General features: G+C 34.1%; 1 protein-coding gene across 3 annotated transcripts in view; it reads left to right on the top strand.

Moving 5' to 3' along the window:
- The window catches only part of EPHA3 (EPH receptor A3), a 360,579-nt gene that overhangs the window by 9,173 nt on the left and 327,979 nt on the right, over positions 1-23,427 (top strand). For all 3 annotated transcript variants that reach the window (XM_086675678.1, XM_025913295.2, XM_086675679.1), the window contains exon 2: positions 10,343-10,407. In XM_086675678.1, the coding sequence (XP_086531804.1) occupies positions 10,343-10,407 (65 nt within the window). The remainder of the gene's footprint in view (positions 1-10,342; positions 10,408-23,427) is intronic.

Below are 23,427 nucleotides of genomic sequence, written 5' to 3'. Positions count from 1 at the left end.
AGTGTACCAAATAAATAAATACATAATTCTAATGTGTCACCCTTTATGTTTTCAGTGAATGTTTCAACCATTCAAGCTATTGGCACATTTTGCCATAAGCAAAAGTGAGGGCTTAGCAACAAACTTTTTTTGTCTTTCTTTTGGAGAATTAGAGTCCACAGCTACTTGCCCTGTTTTTAAATCATTTTATTTATATTTGAGTTCTGGAACTCTCATTCAAGAAAATGTAAACTTGACTTTATAGTCCCCAAACTGAGTTGCCTCTTATTTTAATTACAGGACAGGGTCTCAAAGGTGTAGGAGCAAAGGGTTAAGCCTGAGTTAATGTCATTGCTGATTAATCAGTATCAAAATGGTTTCACCTTGAATTTCTTTTTTTTTTTTTTAATGTTTATTTATTTATTTTGAGAGAGTGAGAGAGATCACGCGCACAAGTTGGGGAGGGGCAGAGTGAGAAAGAGAGAGAGAGAATCCCAAGCAGGCTCTGCACAGGCAATGCAGAGTGGGATGCAGGGCTGGAACCCGTGAACTGGGAGGTCATGACCAGAGCTGAAGTCAGACGCTTAACTGACTGAGCCACCCAAATACCCCTCATCTTGAATTTTCTATATGTTCATTAAGGTGAGGTTAATTTATCTTCTTTGAAATAATAGTTAAAGAAAGATAAATGAATAAATTCTATAGGTCCAGTAAAAGTAATACCTGCCCTTCATCCCCACCCCCTCCTTCCTTTGACAAAAATATAAAGCTTTAAAATTAGCTTTTTGCAGTGATAAAGTTGGTTGGTTTCCCATCAGTATGAAATTTAGACATTCTCTACCTTAGGGTGACGAAGGGCAACAGAAAACAGCTCGTTAGTACTTAACATATATTTATTTCCTGATTTTCAAATCTAATTTAGCAATTTATACAAATCTATAGGTTTTAGAAAGACACATTTATTTATTGCATGTAATGGTAATCTTCACAGTAAGGAGAAGTTAGACTGGGAAGCCACTTTGCAACAACACTATGTGTGTGCCTGTCTGTCACCAATAGTATAATCCCTATGCAAAACAGAACTATCCCCACACTTTGGGCAAAATTTTATGAATGAATATATGCCTTTTAGATTCAAGATGATATAAAATTCTGTTTCTCTGAATTACAAATTGGTGATGAGGAAAAATAAAAACAATCATGTCTAAGTTATTTATCACTATCTAACAGTGTAAATTTTCCCCAGCTGGACCCCCTAATCTACCTGTAATATTCAAAAATGGCATAAAACTAGAGCTATGTCCAAATTGTGATTTTTTTCCCTTTCATATGCCAAAGATGTTTATGGTTGGTTTTTCATTTTAACTGAATGTCAAGAACTGGCATAATCACAGAAATTATAAATAAAATTAAATTGGCTTGTTATTCTTTTATTAGTTATATAAACTCCATCAAATAGAGCTATTCCCAAATATTGAAACTGTTGTTACAGAAGCAGAATAGAAGGGAATAGTATTTTTCTTTTGGTTTACTTTTACTGTCTGGGTTACCATACATAAGTTAAGACTTGTGTACATTAGATAACTCAAAAAAGCTAAACTCTGATTTTATCACGGTGTTCTTGACATTTCTGATCTGAATTTATTTTTATAATTTTTTTTTACATTTATTTATTTTTGAGAGACAGAGTGAGACAGTGCATGAGTTGGGGAGGGGCAGAAAGAGGAGACACAGAATCTGAAGCAGGCTCCAGGCTCTGAGCAAGCTGTCAGCACAGAGCCTGATGTGGGGCTCGAACCCACGAACCGTGAGGTCATGACCTGAGCTGAAGTGGGACACTCAACCGACTGAGCCACCCATGCGCCCAAACTCAAATCTAATTTTAAAGCCATAAATGTAAAAACCATTAAAATGAATCAAGAAAAATGTTAAGAAAAAAGAAATAACTCATGTTCTATATTATAATTTGTTGTTTGTATTTATTTATTTACAAAACAGTTCACTCCTGAATATTAGTTTCTTACTGGATTTTGGGAAAGAAGGTCATAGGGAAGGTATATTTTCTCCCCTTGAAGATAACTAAGGTGGGGCAGATGACCACAGAATAAATACTGATATAAAAATTGTGTGTTTTGGGCACCTGGGTGACTCAGTTGGTTGAGCGTCCGACTTCGGCTCAGGTCATGATCTCGCGGTCTGTGAGTTTGAGCCTCGCGTTAGGCTCTGGGCTGACAGCGCAGAGCCTGGAGCCTGCTTCAGATTCTGCGTCTCCCTCTCTCTCTCCCCCTCCCCCACTCATGCTCTGTCTCTCTCTCTCTCTCTCTCTCAAAAATAAATAAACATAAAAAAATTTAAAAATTTTGTGTTTTAACATAGATATAAAAATAACAAAAAAAATGCGATATGAATCTTCAGAGGAGGGTGCAGTTAGCTTCCCAGAAAAGAGCACCTGGGATATAGAGGAGATTTTTTTTAATATAAAAATTAATAGTAAGTTGAAAACAGGGAGGAGGAGGATAAATGATTTTTCTCATGTCATGTGGTAGCATGATTATAATCCCAATTTTTTACTGCTTATATCTAGAATACGTTAAAAATAATTTGCCTAAGTGTATATAAAAGTAAAAACCACTTTTGAAAGTACTGAACATTCAGAAATAGCTGTTCTTAGTAAGCATGCATCTGAGCTCAGTGTAAATTCTGTATGACTACATGCATACTCCTGTGTGTGAGTATATGGAAACAAACATGATTGCATATCAAAAAAGAACCATTCCAAAATAGAAGCTTTTTATACTATTCATATTGACCACACTACCAAGAAAAGTACATTGAGGATTTTCTGAATTCTTCCTTCTTTTGCAGTGATACTTTAAAAGTTTTCTGTCGCCAGCGCTAATACTTTGATTTTTTCCTTTGATGCCATGCTTCTTATATAGAAAGTTTTGAATTAAACTGATAAGCCTGTGACTCCTCATTGGACCCTCTGTGGGCCTTTATAAAGACCTATATTTATATGGTGAAGAGTTTGTTTATATGTGCACGTGTCTCTTTATCTGTAGACATCAGTCATGATGTATTACATGAAGTCCAGATGTGGTTGTCCTCTAGAATACGATGAAGCCAAAGCTATATCCTGATTCTCCTTTTCCAGAAATTCAAACCAATTTATTCCACAACGGATTTCTTTTGAAATGAAAAAAAGAAAATGTTTTGTGGCATAAAGATGTCCAGAGAATGTTTTTAAATTGAAATTAAATTTCATCACTGCACTTTTTGTTCTCTATGCTAAAATTTTTTTTTTTAATTTTTTTTTTCAACGTTTATTTATTTTTGGGACAGAGAGAGACAGAGCATGAACGGGGGAGGGGAAGAGAGAGAGGGAGACACAGAATCGGAAACAGGCTCCAGGCTCTGAGCCATCAGCCCAGAGCCCGATGTGGGGCTCGAACTCACGGACCGCGCGATCGTGACCTGGTGAAGTCGGACGCTTAACCGACTGCGCCACCCAGGCGCCCCTCTATGCTAAAATTTTGAATCCTTCTGTCTAAGGATTCTAGGAATACTTTATTTCTAAAATAAATGCTGTAGTGGGGCGCCTGGGTGGCTCAGTAGGTTAAGCATCCGTCTCTTGATTTTGGCTCAGGTCATGATCTCATGGTCGTGAGATTAAGCCGCCTGTCGGGCTCCGTTCTGGGCATGGAACGTGCTTGGGATTCTCTCTTTCCCTCACCCTCTGCTCCTCCCTCACTTGCAATCTCTCTGTGTCTTTCTATCTCTCAAAAAAAAAAAATAATTAAAAAAATAAAAATGAAAGAAATGCTGTAGTGAAATTGTGATATAGGCAAACGTGCTTATTCTCTTTCATTTTCATTGCCATCAGTCAAATGCTAACTGAACAGAGAGCTTTCCTTTAGTAGTTGAAGGTGCTGATAATCAAGATTTTATGACAAAATAAAAAATGTATTTCAAGGCATCCTCAGTTGATGGTGTGAAGGCAAAATGTATATGCTAAAGTTTGAGCACCTATTTGCCTTAGTGATTATTTTTATAATATTATAATTGCATACTATATTTTCATTTTTCACTTTTTAATCTGTCAGAAAAAGTCTTTCTGAATTAGAAATCAACAAGTTCTGCTATTTCCAGAATATTTTAAAAAAGCAAAATATGTTGAAAAAAATACAGTGTTAATGTAATCATTAATGTTCTACTTACAGTAACTTCTACATTTTGGGAAACACATTTTCCTTGTCTAAGTGATTCATAATATTAGTTGACAATGCACAGAAACAAATGAGATCTGCTATTCGAGGCACTGTTATTAAATCTGAGGTAGTTAATTCACTAAAACTTCACTGAGTAGAACATCACCACTCATTTATATGAAAGGATTATTTTGTTGTAAGAATACATTCCCTCGTGCGGCGCCTGGGTGGCTCAGTTGGGTTGGGTGTCCAACTTAGCTCGGGTCATGATCTCATAGCTTTATGGTTTGTGGGTTTTCATCCCGTGTGGGGCTCTATGCTAACAGTGTGGAGCCTACTTGGGATTCTCCCTCCCTCTCTCTCTACCCCTTCCCCACTGGTGCATGCTCTCTGTCTCTCTCAAAATAGATAAATAAACTTAAAAAAAAAAAAAAGATTACATTCCTTCATGATAGTTTGATAGCTGTTTCCTTCATGATAGTATGACATTAGAGTGGCCTTCATACTTCTCAGATTAAGAAGGAAAAAAAAAAAGGAAAGTTTTAACACACTAGAAGAAGCACAGCGTTTCCAATTACTGAAGTGTCCAGGTTTCAAGCAGAATTTTGGTCTATGTTTCTGTTAGTTCCTTGAACAGCTCTAGTCATTAAAACACAGACACCTTACTGGAAGCCTGTGTGTTTGGAATCCAAGGAGGTCTCCCTGCCCCTGGCAAAGATTGAGATTAGGCAGCTCATTACAGTTTCTTGTATAATTAGGACCTGTATAGAAGTAAATCCAAGATTATTGCTCAGGAGGAAAAGCTAATAAGAAAGAGTAAGTTGATAGTACACCACCGTGTCCAGAAATCTGCTTATATCACATAAATAAGCCATTAAAATACCATGTGACAAAAGAGATTTTTTTTCACAGAACTTCTCGCACAACAATTTTTTGTTTAATTTTTACATAATGATTTTAGCTGGTAACTTGATGGAGAAATGATCATAAATGAGTATTTCTGTGACACAAGATGCCTGTTAAACTTAACAGAATTTACAGGAAGATTTATCTGCACATAATAAATTATAGGTGACTTTATTTGTAATCTAAAAAAACTTACAATTTTTAGTCAATGAAATACAGTAGTAACTCGATCTATTGCAACTGTTTTCATTATATTTAGGTAGAAATAAATATAAACAGGAAGCCTGTGGGAGCTCTTAAGAGTATATAATCACAGTAGATAAAGTCAGTGTTGAAATACATAAGTACATTAATCCAACTTTGACTTCTCTAAATTTCTTCTCAATGGCATATCCTGGTATGTCCAATAAAATGAAAAGCTGAGGTTTGGTGAGCTTCTGTGAGAACATACATCTTGGTTTCTTCACTCCATGTTACGGTTGACCAGAGTCCTACAGCCGAGATTTACAACACCCAGAATAAAATTTATCACTTTCTCTATCATCTTCTATAATCTGCAACCTGTAAGCAGATTAAAGGACCCCTCTGCTATCTGTAAACTAGAGCAAAGCTACCCCTTCTATCCTAACAGAAAGTGATGAAAATGATAAGAAGTGCACAAGAAATGTGGCTGGGGACGATGAAAGTGATGGTGTGAACAGAAAAGGAAATGCCATTTTTCTTCAGTAAATGCAAGACATAATCAAGAGATGGGTTTGTTTTCTGTTGTAGTGGTTTTATAGTTATTTGCAAATGTCTTTAAAGGCACTTTAACTGAAAGTTTTAGAAGAAAACATGTTTATTATTGTCAGAGTCTGAAATTCTTTAGCCATTAAAGTCCTCTGCTCCCTCAGAAATAATTATTTGATAGTTTTTATAGCTCAATATTTTCATAAAATGCAACTAACATTTCATAAAATGCAAATAGCATTACTACAAAGCATAGTGATGTGTTATTAGATAATTGAAAACGTCTTCCACTTCAGTAAGAAATTGTCATTTAATTTTAAATATTATTTTAGCACTGTCTACATATTTGCAGCACTTAAACAATCTACAAGATGTGAATGTTTAATTCTCAGTCTTTCCAAGCGGACACATAGGCACATGAATCAGAACTTTGAAATGCCCTTGAAAAAAGTCTTCTTTAACGATTCTCTAAGAGTGAAAACTCCAGAAATTTATACCTAAAAAAATTAATCCGTCCTAACAAGTAATATTTACTGAAAATACTTATTTCAATAATTGAGTCCTTGAAATCATCTTACCGAATTATTATTAAGAAGGGAAGGAGGAATAAGTTCCTGGTACAGAAGATTCTTTATAACGTTGTTAATTCAAATGAAAAAGGAGCGAACATTTGGTTGTCTCTCTGTTATGATGAAGGATAGGAAAGGGAGAGAGAACAAGACTCCTGTGCATCTTAAATCTACAGTCCAGCTGAGTGGGAAAAGTGACAGTAAAGATCAGTGGCAGGAATGACAGCAAGGGTTCCTCTTTGATAGAAGTAGTGACACCAATTTGAGCCAACTTTCTCTATTCTTATGTTGTTCTTATTCCTGTACTCCATTCCACCCTTTCTAATTCCCATCAGAGACCATGCTTCCTTTTTTGTTCAGCAAATCTCAAATTAGTGTCCACCCGAAAGCCAACTCAATGAGTTTGAGCAAGGACTCCCTTATGGTTTTCATGAATGGATACCCGTTCACATTTAAAATAAGATTTACAATAAAATATTGTCTGATTAAGAGCAAGAATAGAGTAAAGCATGTGAAGGAAACCCAGAACCATATCCATCCAGACTTTGCTCAGTTATTTCCAAATACAGTTTTTCCAAAAAGCACTGATTTATATCTCAGCTCAGAGTCAGAACATTTAAAAATGTGTCCAGTTCAAATCGCTTTGATTTAAGAAATATGTCCATATACCATATGGACCTTTGCATAGAAAATATTCTGAAATTAATGAAATGACGTGTTTCCTGTTACCAAACAAAAATATTTGGTGATCGTACCATTTAGAATATAAAAACTGGTAAGGAACAGTTTATATCTTTGAAAAATAATGTGGCACGAGGCAGTTATTAAAGAATTAAGCCACTTCCCCATCTGAGTTTAAGAATAACTTCCTAACTTTTTTTGTTGTTGTTAAAATTCATAATTATGGACTCAGGGTTTTTTCAACAGTTGAAATAAACCTTCCATGTTGCAAATCATCATCAAAACTCAAAAGACTAGAATATAATCGTACATCACAATTTTCTCTGCTTCTTCCATGTGCTCTGACATTTGTATAGTGGCACCACCTGAAAGGCTATGATCAAATCTACTTTTATTTTAGGAGAGAAAAAACATTAGTAATGGAAGTTCTTGCCCGATTCAGTGTCAGGTTCAATATACTATATTGCAATGTTGGATTTAGTCAATGGATCGAGAGAAATCACTCACAACACGTTGACTTTCAAATTCCATTAACTTTCTCTTTTTCTTATTTCAATTATGCTGCACTGAGATTGCTGCACAACAGATCACAGGAGACTTGAGCTTATATCCTGGGAAGTCCCAGTTTAGCAATTATTCACTTTAGAGTGACTGTATTCTTAGATTCTGCTTTTCTGATTTGGCTATAAACAAAAGACACCATGTAAACTCAAAAATAAATGCTTTTAAAAAGTGTTTTGAGGTCACTATTCTTTTCTATTAGGTTATATATCCATGATTGGTTATAAATACAATTCAGAAGCCAAAATGGTATGGTTGTTAGTTAAGGTATTAATTTTACACGAACATTGAATCTGTACAGCACGTTATAATCTCATGGTGATTTTAAATACATTTATATTATTTGATCATCACAGAAACATTGTGAGATAACCAGGGCAGATGTAATTATGTTTGATAGACAACAGAATCAGAATCATGAGTAATGATGCTATTGTGTTTTCCTCATTCATGCTAAATGGAGTGCACTAAAAATTCCATTTCTGGGTAAATGCAACAAATTTAATTAATCCATTACACTTATTTTAATCAGCAATGTGATCCAATTCTCTTTGGTTTTGCTATTCTCTTTTGAGTAGACACCAAATGCTGATGTGCCCTTCTTCCCTCATTATCATCAGAGAAAACTTAAGGGTATTTAGTTCTTTAGTTAACAGCCTACATTCCAATGAGTATTTTACTAAATGGAGACAACAATCATATTTTCTTTGCCTCAAACAGTTCTTCCCTCTGGTTACTAATATTGAAATTAAGTCAGCCATTTATCTTAACATATTGAGTGACACATATTCATCAGTTAGTACATATTCAATTATCACACACACACACAAATACATTGAACCATTTAAACCCCTCAAGGCATTGCAAATATGATCTAATGATTTATGAATGCTGGTATTGTAAACTCTATGCAAATCATATGTAAAACTCAGAGAAATGAACTGATGTCTGATAGAGCTGTCCAACTAGACTTTGTGAGTAGAACATATCTTTATCAGAATGAACGTTGGTAAAATACTTTAATCTGAAGGTGAAAATGTATTCTTATATTTTCAAACATTTTCTAACATTGATTAATCTGAAATATTGCGTATAACACTGATTAATCAGTAAAGCATTTTTAAAAATCATTTTTGACAGATAATTTCAGTATAATTAAGCATACTGTTCATTTCCAAACTGATATCCTGGGAAATAATACCATTATGGAAATTGCACTATGTAATCCATGCAGCAACTGTCTTCTCTTATCTAAATATAATTACTTCTCATTGGGATTAATTTATTGAGAGAAAAAAATCTTTAAGGATTTCTAGTGTAATTAAGTTTATGCGTTTTTCTTGCACTTGCACAAAACTTAGAGATTCTAACTTTGAGAATTTTATGTCTTCTAACTTAATAATCAGGACGATTTTTTAATACTCATCTAGATAACCAAATATCCTCCTTTAAAAAAGCAGGGCTTGAAAATTCAGAATTATAATATCTGTCAAATATATTATTTCTTTAACATTTTATAAGATTAAATGTTTCCTATCTGGGGTGATTAAATGGTAGTATTTTTTGTGTATAAGGAAATACTTTATTGACAACACGTGGACCTGTCGTGCAGTGCCATGTACTACTGTCATGTTTTGATTCATGTATATATGGAACCTAAAAATGATTTCTGATTGTATTTAGTGATTCAATGGCTCTAATAATACATGGCTATTTTGTGTAAATTTCCTCCACATCTTCCCTTAGTCACTTGTGGGATTGCTTTCTGATTTAGAACAAGGATGAGGTGAAAGCATTAGTTTCCATTGTTTAATAGATCAACAAAGTGAGCCTTTCGTTATTAATTAGACTTGAAGTATCTTTTTATATTTTAATTTCTAGTCCATTACAAATTAATGCCCTCTGTGTTAGAAAGAAAAGATTTGCCTTTCTTTTAATAATATATTCAAAATGCAACCGCATTAATGTTATTATTAATCTTATTATTCATCAGACTTTTTAATAACTAGTGCAAAGTTCTGAATAAAATCATTAAAGCCTTTGGGTAACAGTACTTTGTCTAAATAACAATAGCTTATTCCAGGCAGTGTTATAAAACATAGTATTGTTTTGGCTTCTCCTGAAATTATTAGTTAAGCATTTTGTTTGTTACACAGAGGTAGACAATTTGTATGGTATTAGAAAATACACATGATAGAATCCTCTGCTTCATATTGGACAGAGGCAATATAAAGATGTCGTATCAGACACAAACTGATATTGATTCATCATGGGAGCATATTTAAGAAATTTGTTCATAGTGAAATCATATGTAAATTTGTCAAAATTAATGGTCTTTGAAGTTATTTTGATACCATGTTAGCATTAATGTTCCTGCTTTGCATTTTTGCTGTTTCTTCTTTAAACCTGTAATTATTTTGTCAAAAATTATTATCAATATTTTGAACATTGATCTACCTTTATAAACAAGACAGTTAAAAAAAGCCAGAGAAATCTGATTCCTTGGCTTTCCCTATGATTGCTTTTATTTTGCCATTTTCTTCTTTTTCTCTCATATTCCTATAACAGAAAGAAAGAGTCATGTGTTTTGAACATGTTAATATTGTTATATCAATAACAACAGACAACTTTAACTTGACAGAGGCAAATAGAAATAACTTATTTCTCTTAACTATATTTGTATATTTGTGTTTTTTGTGTTTTTTTTAGTCAATCTACTGGATTCAAAAACAATTCAAGGGGAGCTGGGCTGGATCTCTTATCCATCACATGGGGTGAGTTTGGTAAACTATTGAAAGGGAATATCATTCTGTGCATTGTCTCTTAAAGAATAGAAGGAATTATTGGTATGTTCTCTGAAAGGAACTCCTGTACTTCTGGTGACAAGTTAATTTTATCAGTAGATTCAATACATGGACTAAGACAGCCTGATATTTGTGTACAATGGAACTACTGAAAATTTTGAAGTTTTATTTGTTTCTTCTGAATTTACCAATTGCTTGATGGTGCTAATTAAGCCTTCTAATTATGACTGGCATTATGTAGAAGATCTAAAGGTGATCATCTAAAATTTTTTTGTGTGATGTGATCAGAATAGGTGAATTGAGAAGACATTTCAAATTTCAAGTAATGTATAAAGCGTGTATTTGGAGAACTGCAGAGGTGTAGCCTTAAAAGCCACCTTGGTGACTGTTCCAAGGAGGATATGTTTGTCAACTATATGAACCTTTGATTTGTCTGTTTATTTGTCCTTATTTCTTAATTTCTTCACATTGCCTTAATGTCTTTGCTTAAAATGTCTGCATCATGTTTGCATCAGCTTAAGACTGGGGAATTTTATTTAGAAAAAAAATTTGGCTACTTTTAAATTTTAAACTCTTCACATACCTTTAGTATTTTGCCAGTGAGACAAAGATCGTTCAAGTGTACGGTATGTTTGTGACCCAAATGTTTCTGATAAGACTTTACTGCTTTTCTTTTCTTTTCTTTTCTTTTCTTTTCTTTTCTTTTCTTTTCTTTTCTTTTCTTTTCTTTTCTTTTCTTTCTTTTTGTTTTTCAGAAAAAAAGATCACACACATTTAGAAAATTCTTGTTCTTAGAAAATTGTGTAATAAGTACCTAAATATGCCTTGTTTCCAAGTATAGACTGTGGAAAATGCAAAATGCTATTTTGAAATACTTGTGAGAGAAACAAATTTGTGTATTTCTTCTCCTACTCTCATCCTCTTTTCAAAGAGATTATAATTACTTCCACTTTGTATCGGTATTCAGTCTTTAGATTTTTGTGCCTAAACATACTGATTTTTACGGTACTACCAGCTTCTTCTTCACCAGCGGATGTTTTACATCAGGGATACTTCATCTATCTGTCATCTTTGAATCTGCTTCTCTTCCTGGTACACCTTGACATTGACACAATGCCAAAACCTATCACATAATCAGGACTTGGTTAGTTGCTTTGGAGGGGAGAGTATGAAGTAAGCCAGGATTTGGTTTTCCCATAGGTGTAAACGGAATCAAATGATTAGGATAAAAGAACATCCTGGGTAGTTCTGAACAGTGAATCAAAATTCTGGATTGAGCTGGAAAACTCATTTAAAATTAATCATCCTAAAATCAAGCCTAATTTTAATTCTGATTTTATCAATTTGACTTTTTCATTACTTCATCAGAGCATCTACCACAAAAACATGCTACCCAAGGATATATGAAAAGCAAAAACCACAGTGACATTTTACTAATAGCTACTTATATATGCTTTAAAAAAGTCAATAAGAAATTAACTCATATTTCAAAGCAACAATCTCATGTTTTCCTTTAAAGAAGGTATAAAGAAAACATATTTCTATATATTAAGAATTTAGGGAGAATACTGTATAAATGAATTCATTTTACCTTGTGAATCTTACAGATTTTGCGATGAAACAAAATTGGCACTTCTACTTCCAGAGATATGTTGGGGGTGGGGAGGAATGTTCTAGAACTCTACTACATAAGGTGTGGGACATGCACCACCCAGCAATATCAATCCCCCAGAGATTCTTAGATATGCAGACCCTCAGGTCCTGCTCCAGACTTTCTGAATCAGAGTCTGCATCTTAATGTGGTCCCCAGGTAGTTGTTGAGCACAATAAATTTAAGAAGTACTACTTGGGGGGCGCTTGGGTGGTTCAGTCGGTTAAGTGACTGAGTCTTGATTTTGGCTCAGGTCATGATCTCATGGTTTTTTAAGGTTAAATAAACTTAAAAAAAAAGAAAAAAAAGAAAAAAGAAAAAAGGAAACGAAAAGAAAAGTGAAAAGAAAAGAAAAGAAAAGAAAAGAAAAGAAAAGAAAAGAGAAAAGAAAAGAAAAAGGAAAATAAATCACTACTTAGGATAACAGACCTCTTGGCCTTTCCCACGTCTTGCCCAATTTCCTACCTCATTTTTGTCTACAAACATTTATGGTTTTATCAGTTTCTCCTTTGGCTTACAATTGCCTCCGAGAGCCATTCTCAGGAGGTGGGCCTTTCTCCTCTTTGTTTTCCTGGTGCATCTTCTTACAGCCTTGCCTTCCCTTTTCTGATGCACTGACTAGCCTAAAACAGCTGGCCAAGCTTTCCACATTTATCATTAAAACTTGCAGGGAGGGGAAAAAAATATCTCTGCAACAGGTCATGGTATTTATAATACCCCAAGACCCCAAAGCAAAAAAATAAAAAGAGGGAGAGATGTGACGTGGTGCTGTGTAGTGTGTTTTTCCTTTAAACTGTATCCCTGTATTATGTTAACCATAATGTCCATGAGAAAAGAAGTAGCACTAATTTGGAAAATGTTAGATTGATATTCATTTCTTTCTGGGAAACTGATGAATTTCTTGAGTAAAAGTGCTGCATAGTAAATTAAGGTTTGGGAGTTAACATCCTTGCTTTTACAATTGTTTGTGCTTTTAGACTAAATTAATTATTTTTATTGCCTAATCATTGCCATTATCAATATGACAAAAATATATTAATTCTGTATTTGTTTTTAAAGGAAAGTAGATAGTTAAAAGTATTGTGATATCTTTGCTCCAGATTTTCCATATAAAGTGACATGTAATAACTGGAAAAAAATTGAACTTGTTATTGTTTTGATTGATTAACCCTAATAAAAGCAGTACATATGTTTTTAGGTTAGCTAAAATATGAATGTAAACTTCAGAGAAAAAATTTGTAACGTCATAACATGTTGAATCACTGAAAATCCTGCTTTGTGTGTGTGTAAGAGAGAGAGAGAACACTTAAATTCTACTCTCTTAGTATATTTCAATTATTCAATAAGTGTTCTCAACTATTTTCATCATGTTTTACATGAGATCCCCAGAACTTATCTTACAGTGAAAGTTTGTACTCTTTTACCTGCTTCTCCCTGTATCTCCTACCTCCAGCCCCTGGCACCCAATTTTCTTCTGTTTCTATGTGTATTTTTTTTTAATTCCACAAAATAGTGATATCATGCAATATTTGTCTTTCTCTGTCTGGCTTATTTCACTTAGCATAATGCTCTCAAGGTCCATCCATGTTTTTGGAAATACCCGAGAAAATCCTACTCTTTTGATTTAGGGCAATGGTTTTCAGTGTGATGGGGGAGGTGGTTTGGAAAGGAGGCAGTGTTTATTTTGCCCCATGGAGATATTTGGAAATATCTGGAGATGTTGTTGTCACAACTGGGAAGGCAGGACACTGCTGGCATCTAGTGTGGAAGGTCAAGGGTGCTTTCTAAACTAAAATGAGCAGGGAGGTCTCTCACAGCAAAGAATGATCTGGTGTTCCCTTGTTGAGAAACCCTTTCTTAAGGGATGAATAATGGTGCTCCATCAGGAGCTGTGGTCACCAAAAAGATGCTAGGACACTGCTGGCAACTTCTCTAAATCTCAGCCCTGTTCTCACCTAAATTCAAAATCTTTTGAAGTACAAATTTAAAAAAATGATTATGTTACCAGAGCTATATAAAATTAATATATTTGAGGGAAAGGCCCAAGGGTGGCTCATTCATTGATGTATCTTCTTTCCTATTTCTGTTCTCCCTTTTCCCCAGAGATATATTCATGCATAAAAACTTACAATTAACCTATATAATTTTCTTGGGAGGAGTATTTCTATCTATTTTTAAATGGTGCTTCAAATCTTAGAGGTAAGAAAGTATGGTACTATACCATTAGGCCTAGAAAAAATTCTCTAAATGAGTGTCTGGGAGAAAATTTAATGAGACTTTGGTTTTCTCTATATTAAATTCTTGAAAATAATACTTAAAATTTGTAAACTGAAATTATCAGGGTGTTATTAACATATTTTTTTTTTAATTTTTCAAAATATAATTTATTGTCAAATTGGCTAACATACAGTGTGTATAGTGTGCTCTTGGTTTTGGGGGTAGATTCCCATGATTCATCGCTTACATACAACACCCATTGCTCAAAATTTATTTTTTAATAAGAGTTTTATTTTTGGCACTAAGTTTGTTCACCTTAGTAAAGCAGATATAACAATTACCTTCTCTTCCTTGTAAACTGTGAGTTATAAATATGAATCTTGGGTATAATTATATTCAGAAATTTTATAAAATAATCAGTAGTTTAAATATTCTTTGATTTAGAAGGGTGCCTGGGCGGCTCAGTTGATTAAGCCTTTGACTCTTATATCAGCCCAGGTCATGATCTTGTGGTTCCTGAGATCAATCTCCACATCAGGCTCTGTGCTGGGCTTGGAGTCTGCTTGGGATTCTCTTCCTCTCTCTCTGCCCCTCCCCTGCTCGCTCTCTCTCTCTCTCTCTCTCTCTCTCTCTCTGTCTCTCAAAAATAAACAAACTTAAAAAAAATATTCTTTGATTAGAGGACAATCAACACATGTAAAACCCATGTATATTTTTGGATTACAACTTTGCAAAAGTATTTTGCTTAAATATGACCGTTATTTAAATTGTTTGATTGATTGATAATGCCAATCTATCATATAAGCTTTCCTTAGTATATATATCATTATAGAAGAGGGATCAGAGGGAGTTAAAGCTGTATAATTTTCAGTTACAATTATGATGGTATTGATGTGCTTACTAAGTAGTACAAAGGAATTTAGAGCCTCAATTCACTTAATTACAGACTCAAATAAGGGGAAGTGTAGAAAAAGCAGAGTCTGAAATGAGTGATCCATGTATATTTGTCGATGATAGAAAGAAGTCTCAAAATTAGCAAATGTGAATTTTTATTTTCTACCTTCCCCCTTTTCTCAACTTCTTTAGATTTTTTTTTTCCTTAAAGATTTCCTTAGCCATTTATTGGTGCCTTACCTATGGTAATGGACGTAAATTAAACAACAACAACAAAGCAAAAACAAAATGCTCTTTTGGCAAAGAAACCCTGTTGGTTGCCCACCCGCCATCTGTTTCCCGGCTTTTTCTTGAGAATGGAACACCCATATTGTTTAGGTTTTCACCTTCTGATGTGTTCTTGGAAAATGGCCTCTCTGCCACTTTGTGGAGAGAACATCTGAGAGCTAATCATGATAATTACAGTAATTTTGTCAGTGATTGGTTTAGGCAAGAGTAAGTAAAGCCAATGAGGCTGGAGCAGAATTCTACTGACTTCTGGGGAAGTTTTCCTCCTGATAAAAAGAAATGAGGAGAGGCTAAGTACTTTGTGCCCCTGGGCTTGCCCTGTGAAGGCCCAGTGTCCCTGTGTAGAGCAGTTGTGCTTTCCTTATGACCAGAAAAGTGGAACCAAGTGAACCCTAGAGAAATTGGCCAGGAGCCCTGACACAACCCTGATTTGTGTAAAAGAATTTTCCTTGTTTAAGTCACTTTTGTTAGTACTTCTCATACTTTCAAAGTAAAGACATTCTGATAGAATACAATGTTTAATTTCCCGATTAAATATCTTAATATCTAGGGGCACCTGGTGGCTCAGTTGCATGAGCATCTAACTCTTGATTTTGGCTCAGGTCATGATCCCAGGGTCCTAGGATTGAGCTCCACATTGGGCTCTGTGCCGAGTGTGGAGCCTGCTTGAGATTCTTTCTCTCCCTCCCTTTGTCCCTCTCCCCTGCTTGCATGCCTGCGCTCTCTCTCTCTCTCTCTCTCGTAAATAAATAGAAGTCTAAATACTTAATTTCTAAATGAAGACTAGGCAATGCATAATTATAATTATCTTGTTATTTGGACTTCCCCAGGTTATCTTTTTTTTAGTGTTTTAGTATGATGTCAAAGAAAATATGCAGAGTGGTCAAATAGAATGAGCACATTGTTTAGAATCAGACACTTGTATTTGAAATCTGGCCTCGCCATTTATTGCTGTGTGATCTAATGTAGGACAATTAACCTCCATTAATATTTGTCCTCACTCTTAAAAAAGGAATAACAATAATTTCTATGTCACAGAACTTTGGAGTAAATGATATTTGAGCAAATAAGGTATTTCTGTGTATCCATCTATGAAAAAATATATATGATAATGCATGTGAAAGAACTATACAAGTATCACTTCTTATTCCTAAGTAAGTTTGATGATTTCCCCTTCTAATCTTAAATCTCAGACTCTATGTGATATCTTGGATTTGGATTTGGGAGAAGGAAAATTGATAGTATTTCCTGACATTTCTATTCAGTTAAGAGCCCCAAACATTGCCTTTGACATTACATGATTGTTGTACCATTGAAGCTGTGCAGTCTAAAGTTTGGATACAATCTTGACACTATATTTTGAATTGAAAGAGTCAAAATGTGGGTGAATGGGTCCAATTATTTTAAATTTTTAAGTGATTAGAATTTCCTCAAAATTTTGTTATTTCTCCTTCAGGGAGTACTTCTGATTGTTTTACATGTCACTCTCCTGACACCCCTCCCCCTACCTGCCAGATACCCCCTAGACTAGCATATCAGACTGTTAAGTTAATCTGGTTTGTTCTATGTTGTTTGTCCACAGCTTGCAATTCTACATTAATGCAAATATTTCATTGATACTTGTTTCAGCCAGGAAGGTGAAAACTCTGAACCTGATTTCCATCATGAAATTTCCCCTTTTCTTCACATTTTGAGTTCCTGGGTTAGTTGTCCATAAATTAAAATTGCCTGAACAAATGAATAATGTAAGCTTTCCAAAACAAGGAAGGATAACTAAGTTAACATTGATTATGTATTTGTTAAAAAAAAAAAAAAAAAGGTTATTTCCAATCGGTTATTTTAAATGGTATCTATTAATGCTTCCACTTCCTTTTTAATGGCATAAATGTAAGTAAAATTATAACTATATGAACACACCTTATGTACTATAAATATATAGAGATATATATATGTTTATATTGCATACAATATTATGCTGTTTTTTGTACTAGCAGGTCTATTTAGTTAAGTATATTTAGAAAATACTGTCAGCCTTTGAGTTGGAAGTTAACTGAAAAGAAAACTAGCTAAAGACAGCTCTATATTGAAATTTATCTTGATTGTTGTTTAAGGGTAAAAATCCAGAATCCTGCAGATGAATTCCATTTAACTAAACATAGATATGTTTAGAATTGAATGAATCATACAGAGGAGTGGAAATTATAAAAATACTCTCTGAACGATTCATTGCTTTTCTACTTTCCAGTTTAGTGTAATTTGCCTTCCGTAGTGGAATTATTGCTGTGTGTGAAGTCTGGATTCTAAGTCTTACCTACTGGATTTCTAGCTTTCACTTTGTGAATGGTATCTAAAATGCAGGAAGACTATTTTGACAACTAGGTGTCAACAATAACCACCTGGGATTCTGCCTTTATGAATCACAGTCTAAATTCTGCTTCATATGCTGAGTAGTCAATCCAGGAAAATCAAATTTTTGACACATGTGATATGTGATTCTGGGTCATTTGAATTTTTGTTGCCGACAATGAACAATACTACATACTTTAAATATGTCACTCTCACCTATTGTGCTGACCCTTCGAGGAAGGATGTCTGATTAAATTAGAAAAACATGGCAAAGTTTTACAGTTTTTTTTCCCTAACCTTTTCTTGAAACAAAATGCACCAAAGTAGAAGGGAAAATATGGGTAAGTGTTAGAAATCAGCAAAGATAGAATTTATTCTAGCACCATTCAATTTATAATAATTATGTTACCTTCTATTTGTTTTAATGGAATTTTTATCAGTGCTTTAAGAAAATAGAAACCATTTTCCGTTGCTAATATTATGTATTTCTATGTTCATTCAAGTTATTTTTCTATGTTCATTCAACTTATTGTATATTAAATTTGCTGAAATATGTAAATAGTATACAGCAGACTGAATATCAGTATTTTTATTGCTAAGAAATATCCAATTCCTATACTATTTTAAAGAGTATACTAAAACACTGCTTTCAAGCTTCTAAATTTTCATTTGAATATAAGATATAAAAACAACATATGTACCTTAATGGAAGAGTTTCAGTTCTGTTGTTCCATTAAGCATAAGTCAAGAATTTTGATAGAAATTTATAAAAATTAGTAATTTACCCAAAGTTATACTTACTTATTTCTATCCTTCTTTTTAAATCCCATGGGTTAGGGGCGCCTGGGTGGCGCAGTCGGTTAAGCGTCCGACTTCAGCCAGGTCACGATCTCGCGGTCCGTGAGTTCGAGCCCCGCGTCAGGCTCTGGGCTGATGGCTCGGAGCCTGGAGCCTGTTTCCAATTCTGTGTCTCCCTCTCTCTCTGCCCCTCCCCTGTTCATGCTCTGTCTCTCTCTGTCCCAAAAATAAATAAAAAAACGTTGAAAAAAAATTAAAAAAAAAAATAAATCCCATGGGTTAATGATGTTGATACTTAGGTTTATTATTGCCTGGTAGTTAATTATTTTTGAAAGATTAAAAAAAAGAAATGTTTGCTCTGGAAAGAAATATAGCATGAAACACTTTTTAAATACGTCCTGTATTGCAAATGATAGCTATTGGACCTGAGCACATTTAAAGGTTATACTATTTACAATACAAGACACTTCACTATTTCTGCAACCTGAATAGCCCATTGATTACCATTTTTTCCTGCTAATAATGCCAATTTTAATGAATAAAAACCATACTAGTTTCTTAGAGGTTGCTTAAATCATTTATTCCCTTTCCATGAAACGTATGAAGAGAAATATCAAGGGGGCTAGTGTACTGAGTTTTCTGAGTAGCCTACATTTACAAGTTATTTTCATTCATCTGTTAACAATGTAGTTTGAGAGATGTATGTGTGTGTGTGTGTGTGTATATATATATATGTATATATATGTTATATATAAAACTACATAATATAATAATTATAAATATATAGATTGAAATCCTTAGTGTAAAATTTATATACAGTAGTTGTTAGAAATGGAAAATCCTTGGTACCGAACTAGACCTATTTCATTAGAAATCCTGAGGGTTGGGACCCAGGTATCTGCTTTTCACAGACCCTCTGTGTGATTGTGATGCCACTCAAGTTTGGGAATCACTGTACTAGAAAATCATTATCTGCTATAATGAGGCCAGCATTACTTATGAAGATATTTAGTTGCTGCTTGATGCTTTGCTGTAGTTCATCCCAGCCTCTTAATTAATACAGCACTGTTCATGATTCAAGATTAATATAGCTCTGGATGTTTTTAATTTAGGATTTGACAAAAACCATATAGCAAGAGAATACAGGTATTTTACCAGCAACTCAGTGAATTTATTCTTTGCAGTTTGTAACAAGGATTCATTTTAGAATCATCATATTTCTCTCATATAATCAGGGGATTCAGTTTTTGAATTGCATGTATATAGTGTTTATACATCTGGCATCCATTGCTCATGATAAAAGAGATGACATTAAAACCTAAAGACTAGAAAAAGTCATGAATTAAGTGATAGGGAAATTGCAATAAGGAATATGAAAATCCCCTCGAAGAGTTACTAGAATTTAAGGTTGTCTAGGGAACGACTATGGGATGTTCCTAGAAAGTGACAGGGATCAGCTTTTAGTGGATTTTATGTGCCACACTAAAGACATTATGCAACATTCAAAGGCAACATTTTAATCACATGATTATGGGGGATGTTTTAATTGAAGAACATACAAGAGTCAAAAAAAAAAAAAAACCAAAAAAACAGAAAAGCACTGTGAAAGTTCCCATGGTAGGTTGATTAGGAACCTAGTATCTGCTTATATGTGTTTGGTTATATAGCTTAGTGATTTGGCATAAGGTTGAATTTTTACTATTGTATTAACATTCCAAGAAAGGATATTATAAAAAATAAATTTTTATTAGTGAATTATTTTTATAATAAAAGCATAAAACAAAGAAGCCAAATTTGGAGAATTGAGTTGTAAAACCTTTGGAGGACTCAGTAGGAATGAAAATTATCTAGTAAACTAAGCAAGACAAAGCAAAGGAAGAAAAAGGGAGAGCATAAGATACGCTAATGGTAAGAGGAATTAAATTTCTCTTCCCTGTGACGGTATCAGTCTATGTTTTTTGGGGGCACCTGAGGTTAACGATAAGTTAAACTTTAGAAAAATGTAAATGGTGACTTCCCTTCCAGTGTGAAGTCACAAAACTATAGACCCAGTAACTAGATTCAGCCAGTGCAGGAAGAGGGAAGAGATGCAATGTGGTGGTTTTAAAGAACTTTAACTCCCAGTCTGCACTTGGATGTTTATTCCATGCCATGAAATCCCAAGAAAGCTGGTAGTCATAAACTTTGTGGATTTACTCAAAGTCTTCAGTAGGGATTAAAGCTTCTGAGTGGTATGAATCAGTCTTGTAAACTCTTCTTGCTCAGAATTTCCCTAGATCCATTTGTCATTTGTACCCTTAATGTTGGATGCATGTGATAGGTGGCCATTTTTTATGTAGAATTAATGATATCGCTTTGACTTCAATTTCGCTGTCTTCATGAGTGTTGGAAAAGCAATAAACAACAATGTCATCATAAGCCACAAGAAAAGAACTCTGTGGAATTTTGTGAAAATGTTTATTAATAGGGCTGCTGCACTTATTATTAAGGGTAGCAAAATTTTATCTTATTTGGAGCAGTAGAATATATTCAAGTTGCTAATCAATTTTAGAGGTAGTAATGGCTTTAGAAACCATCTAGTACAATTCTCCAGTGAATGTTGACAAGCAGCTCCACCTCTGGGAGTGTTAGTGACTTGACCAAGATCATTTCATTGCTTTCTGGGTCTGAATTCATACTTTTTTCATTATTCTCCTCTGTCTTACTCTGGATAGTACCAACGAAGATTTCGATTTCCATGGTTTACTACTTAGCAGATTGGAAACCATAAAATTTCAGAACTATTTTGTCTGAGTGTCTTACAGCACCCTAAATAATCACTACATCTTGGGATACGTCACTCAACATAGAGCTACTTTTCTCAGCAGCTGAAAAATGCTGCTCTTTCATAAGACCAAGAGGAAAATTGGGTTGCATAGGATTATTATTAGCTCTCTGTTCCTGTATACATATCCCCCCCTCCCCAAATCACAGCTGGATATATGATCCAGGCACTGAGATGTCAATGAATGACTAAGGATTTTTAAGTTATTCTCTGACAACTAGAAATTGATTTTAGTTTTGATTCAAATATGAATCTGAATTTACTTGCATTGAAAGGGTGTTTTTAATTGTTAGCTTATAACCAAAGCAAATCTCCTATAATTTCAGTTTTCATAAGAACCAATGAATGTTTTGGGGCGCCTGGGTGGCGCAGTCGGTTAAGCGACCGACTTCAGCCAGGTCACGATCTCGCGGTCCGTGAGTTCGAGCCCCGCGTCGGGCTCTGGGCTGATGGCTCAGAGCCTGGAGCCTGTTTCCGATTCTGTGTCTCCCTCTCTCTCTGCCCCTCCCCCGTTCATGCTCTGTCTCTCTCTGTCCCAAAAATAAATAAACGTTGAAAAAAAATTTTTTTAAAAAAGAACCAATGAATGTTTTGAGATATTAAAAAAAAAAAATTAGTACGTAATCTTAATGTGACTAGTTTTAAAACAAAGGGTAGATATGTTACCTTCTAGCCAGTAAATCATCTTCAAGCTTTAAAATGTTTCTAAAATGTTAACTTTATTTTTTTTGTATTCTGCATTACTAAAATAGTAATTTTTAGTTGTATACAATTTAGTTGTATACAATTTTTTATTGTATACTTTTTATAAAAATATATGGTACTCTCATGTAGTTTTCCAAATGGTTTGATGAGTAAAAATTAGATCAACAAGTTAGTTCTTGAACAAAATTTGGAATCTAAAATATAAAAATTGACCCAGGAGTTTTATAATCCAAGAAATATTTTGTAGTGAAATTTACCATAAATTGGTTATTAAACTACTAAAATAACTACTTTTTCTCTTCCGAAATAAATTACCCCAATTAAAAAAAATCCCAGTAGTGGTAAACATTTTGGGGGGAAAACTAAAGGTGGTAGCATTGTTTCAGAAAGGAAAATATATGGGATGTTCTCAGTTTCCAGAAATTTTGAATTCTCAATAGTTTATACAGTATAAAAGGAGTTTGTAAAATCTTTAGTATATTGACATTTATTCATCATGTTGTTTAATAACTGCTTGATCTGCTACTGTCTGCTAAGCACTATCATATGGAATGGGGATGAAATCATTACCAATAGCTAATATTTCTACAATGTTCTATATTCTGTTAGCCTGCTTTCCATATATCAGCTCATTTAATTGTTACAACAATCATATGAAATTTTACTTTCATTTTATAGAAGAATAAAGAAGTCCCAAAGAATTTAAATAACTCAAACAAGATCAGACACCCAATAATTGTGTCAGAAATGGAAATTGGTCAGACTCCTTACACTGCATATATCACCCCGCCTCTCTACTGCCTGTTTTAAGAGAAGTAAGGAAGATATTTCTTGGCGAAGCTTAAAGTTTGGTGCAAGACACCAGTCCATGAACTGGCAATTACAATCAAAGAAAATCATCAATTGAGATACATAGTAGGTACAATATCACACCGTATGTGTCATCAGTTCTGCTTGGCATGAGTCAAGGAAAATTATTTTGAAGACGTTTTTAAGCTTTAAAGATCAATAAGAATTTACCAGGTATACGTGACTGGGCAACACACACACGTGAAGCACAGACTATAAAACAGCATTGTATGTTGATCAAAAAACAGCCCATGTCATCTGGAAGTAAGCTATAGAGAGAGTAAGGTGATAATGTGTAAAGGAAAAATAAGAGAAAGAATTTCCACCTGTATTATGAAGAGCTCATATAGCATGCCAAAGGGTTTAGATTCTCTTAATAGAAAATTGTTAGGCAGTCTTAGAATGAGGAAGTTTACTC

Source organism: Puma concolor, chromosome C2, assembly GCF_028749965.1.
Source record: "Puma concolor isolate L17-30 chromosome C2, mPumCon1.1.hap2, whole genome shotgun sequence".
Classification (NCBI taxonomy): domain Eukaryota; kingdom Metazoa; phylum Chordata; class Mammalia; order Carnivora; family Felidae; genus Puma; species Puma concolor.
The sequence above is the reverse complement of the archived record's forward strand: the minus strand, read 5'-3'. Positions and strand labels throughout refer to the sequence as shown.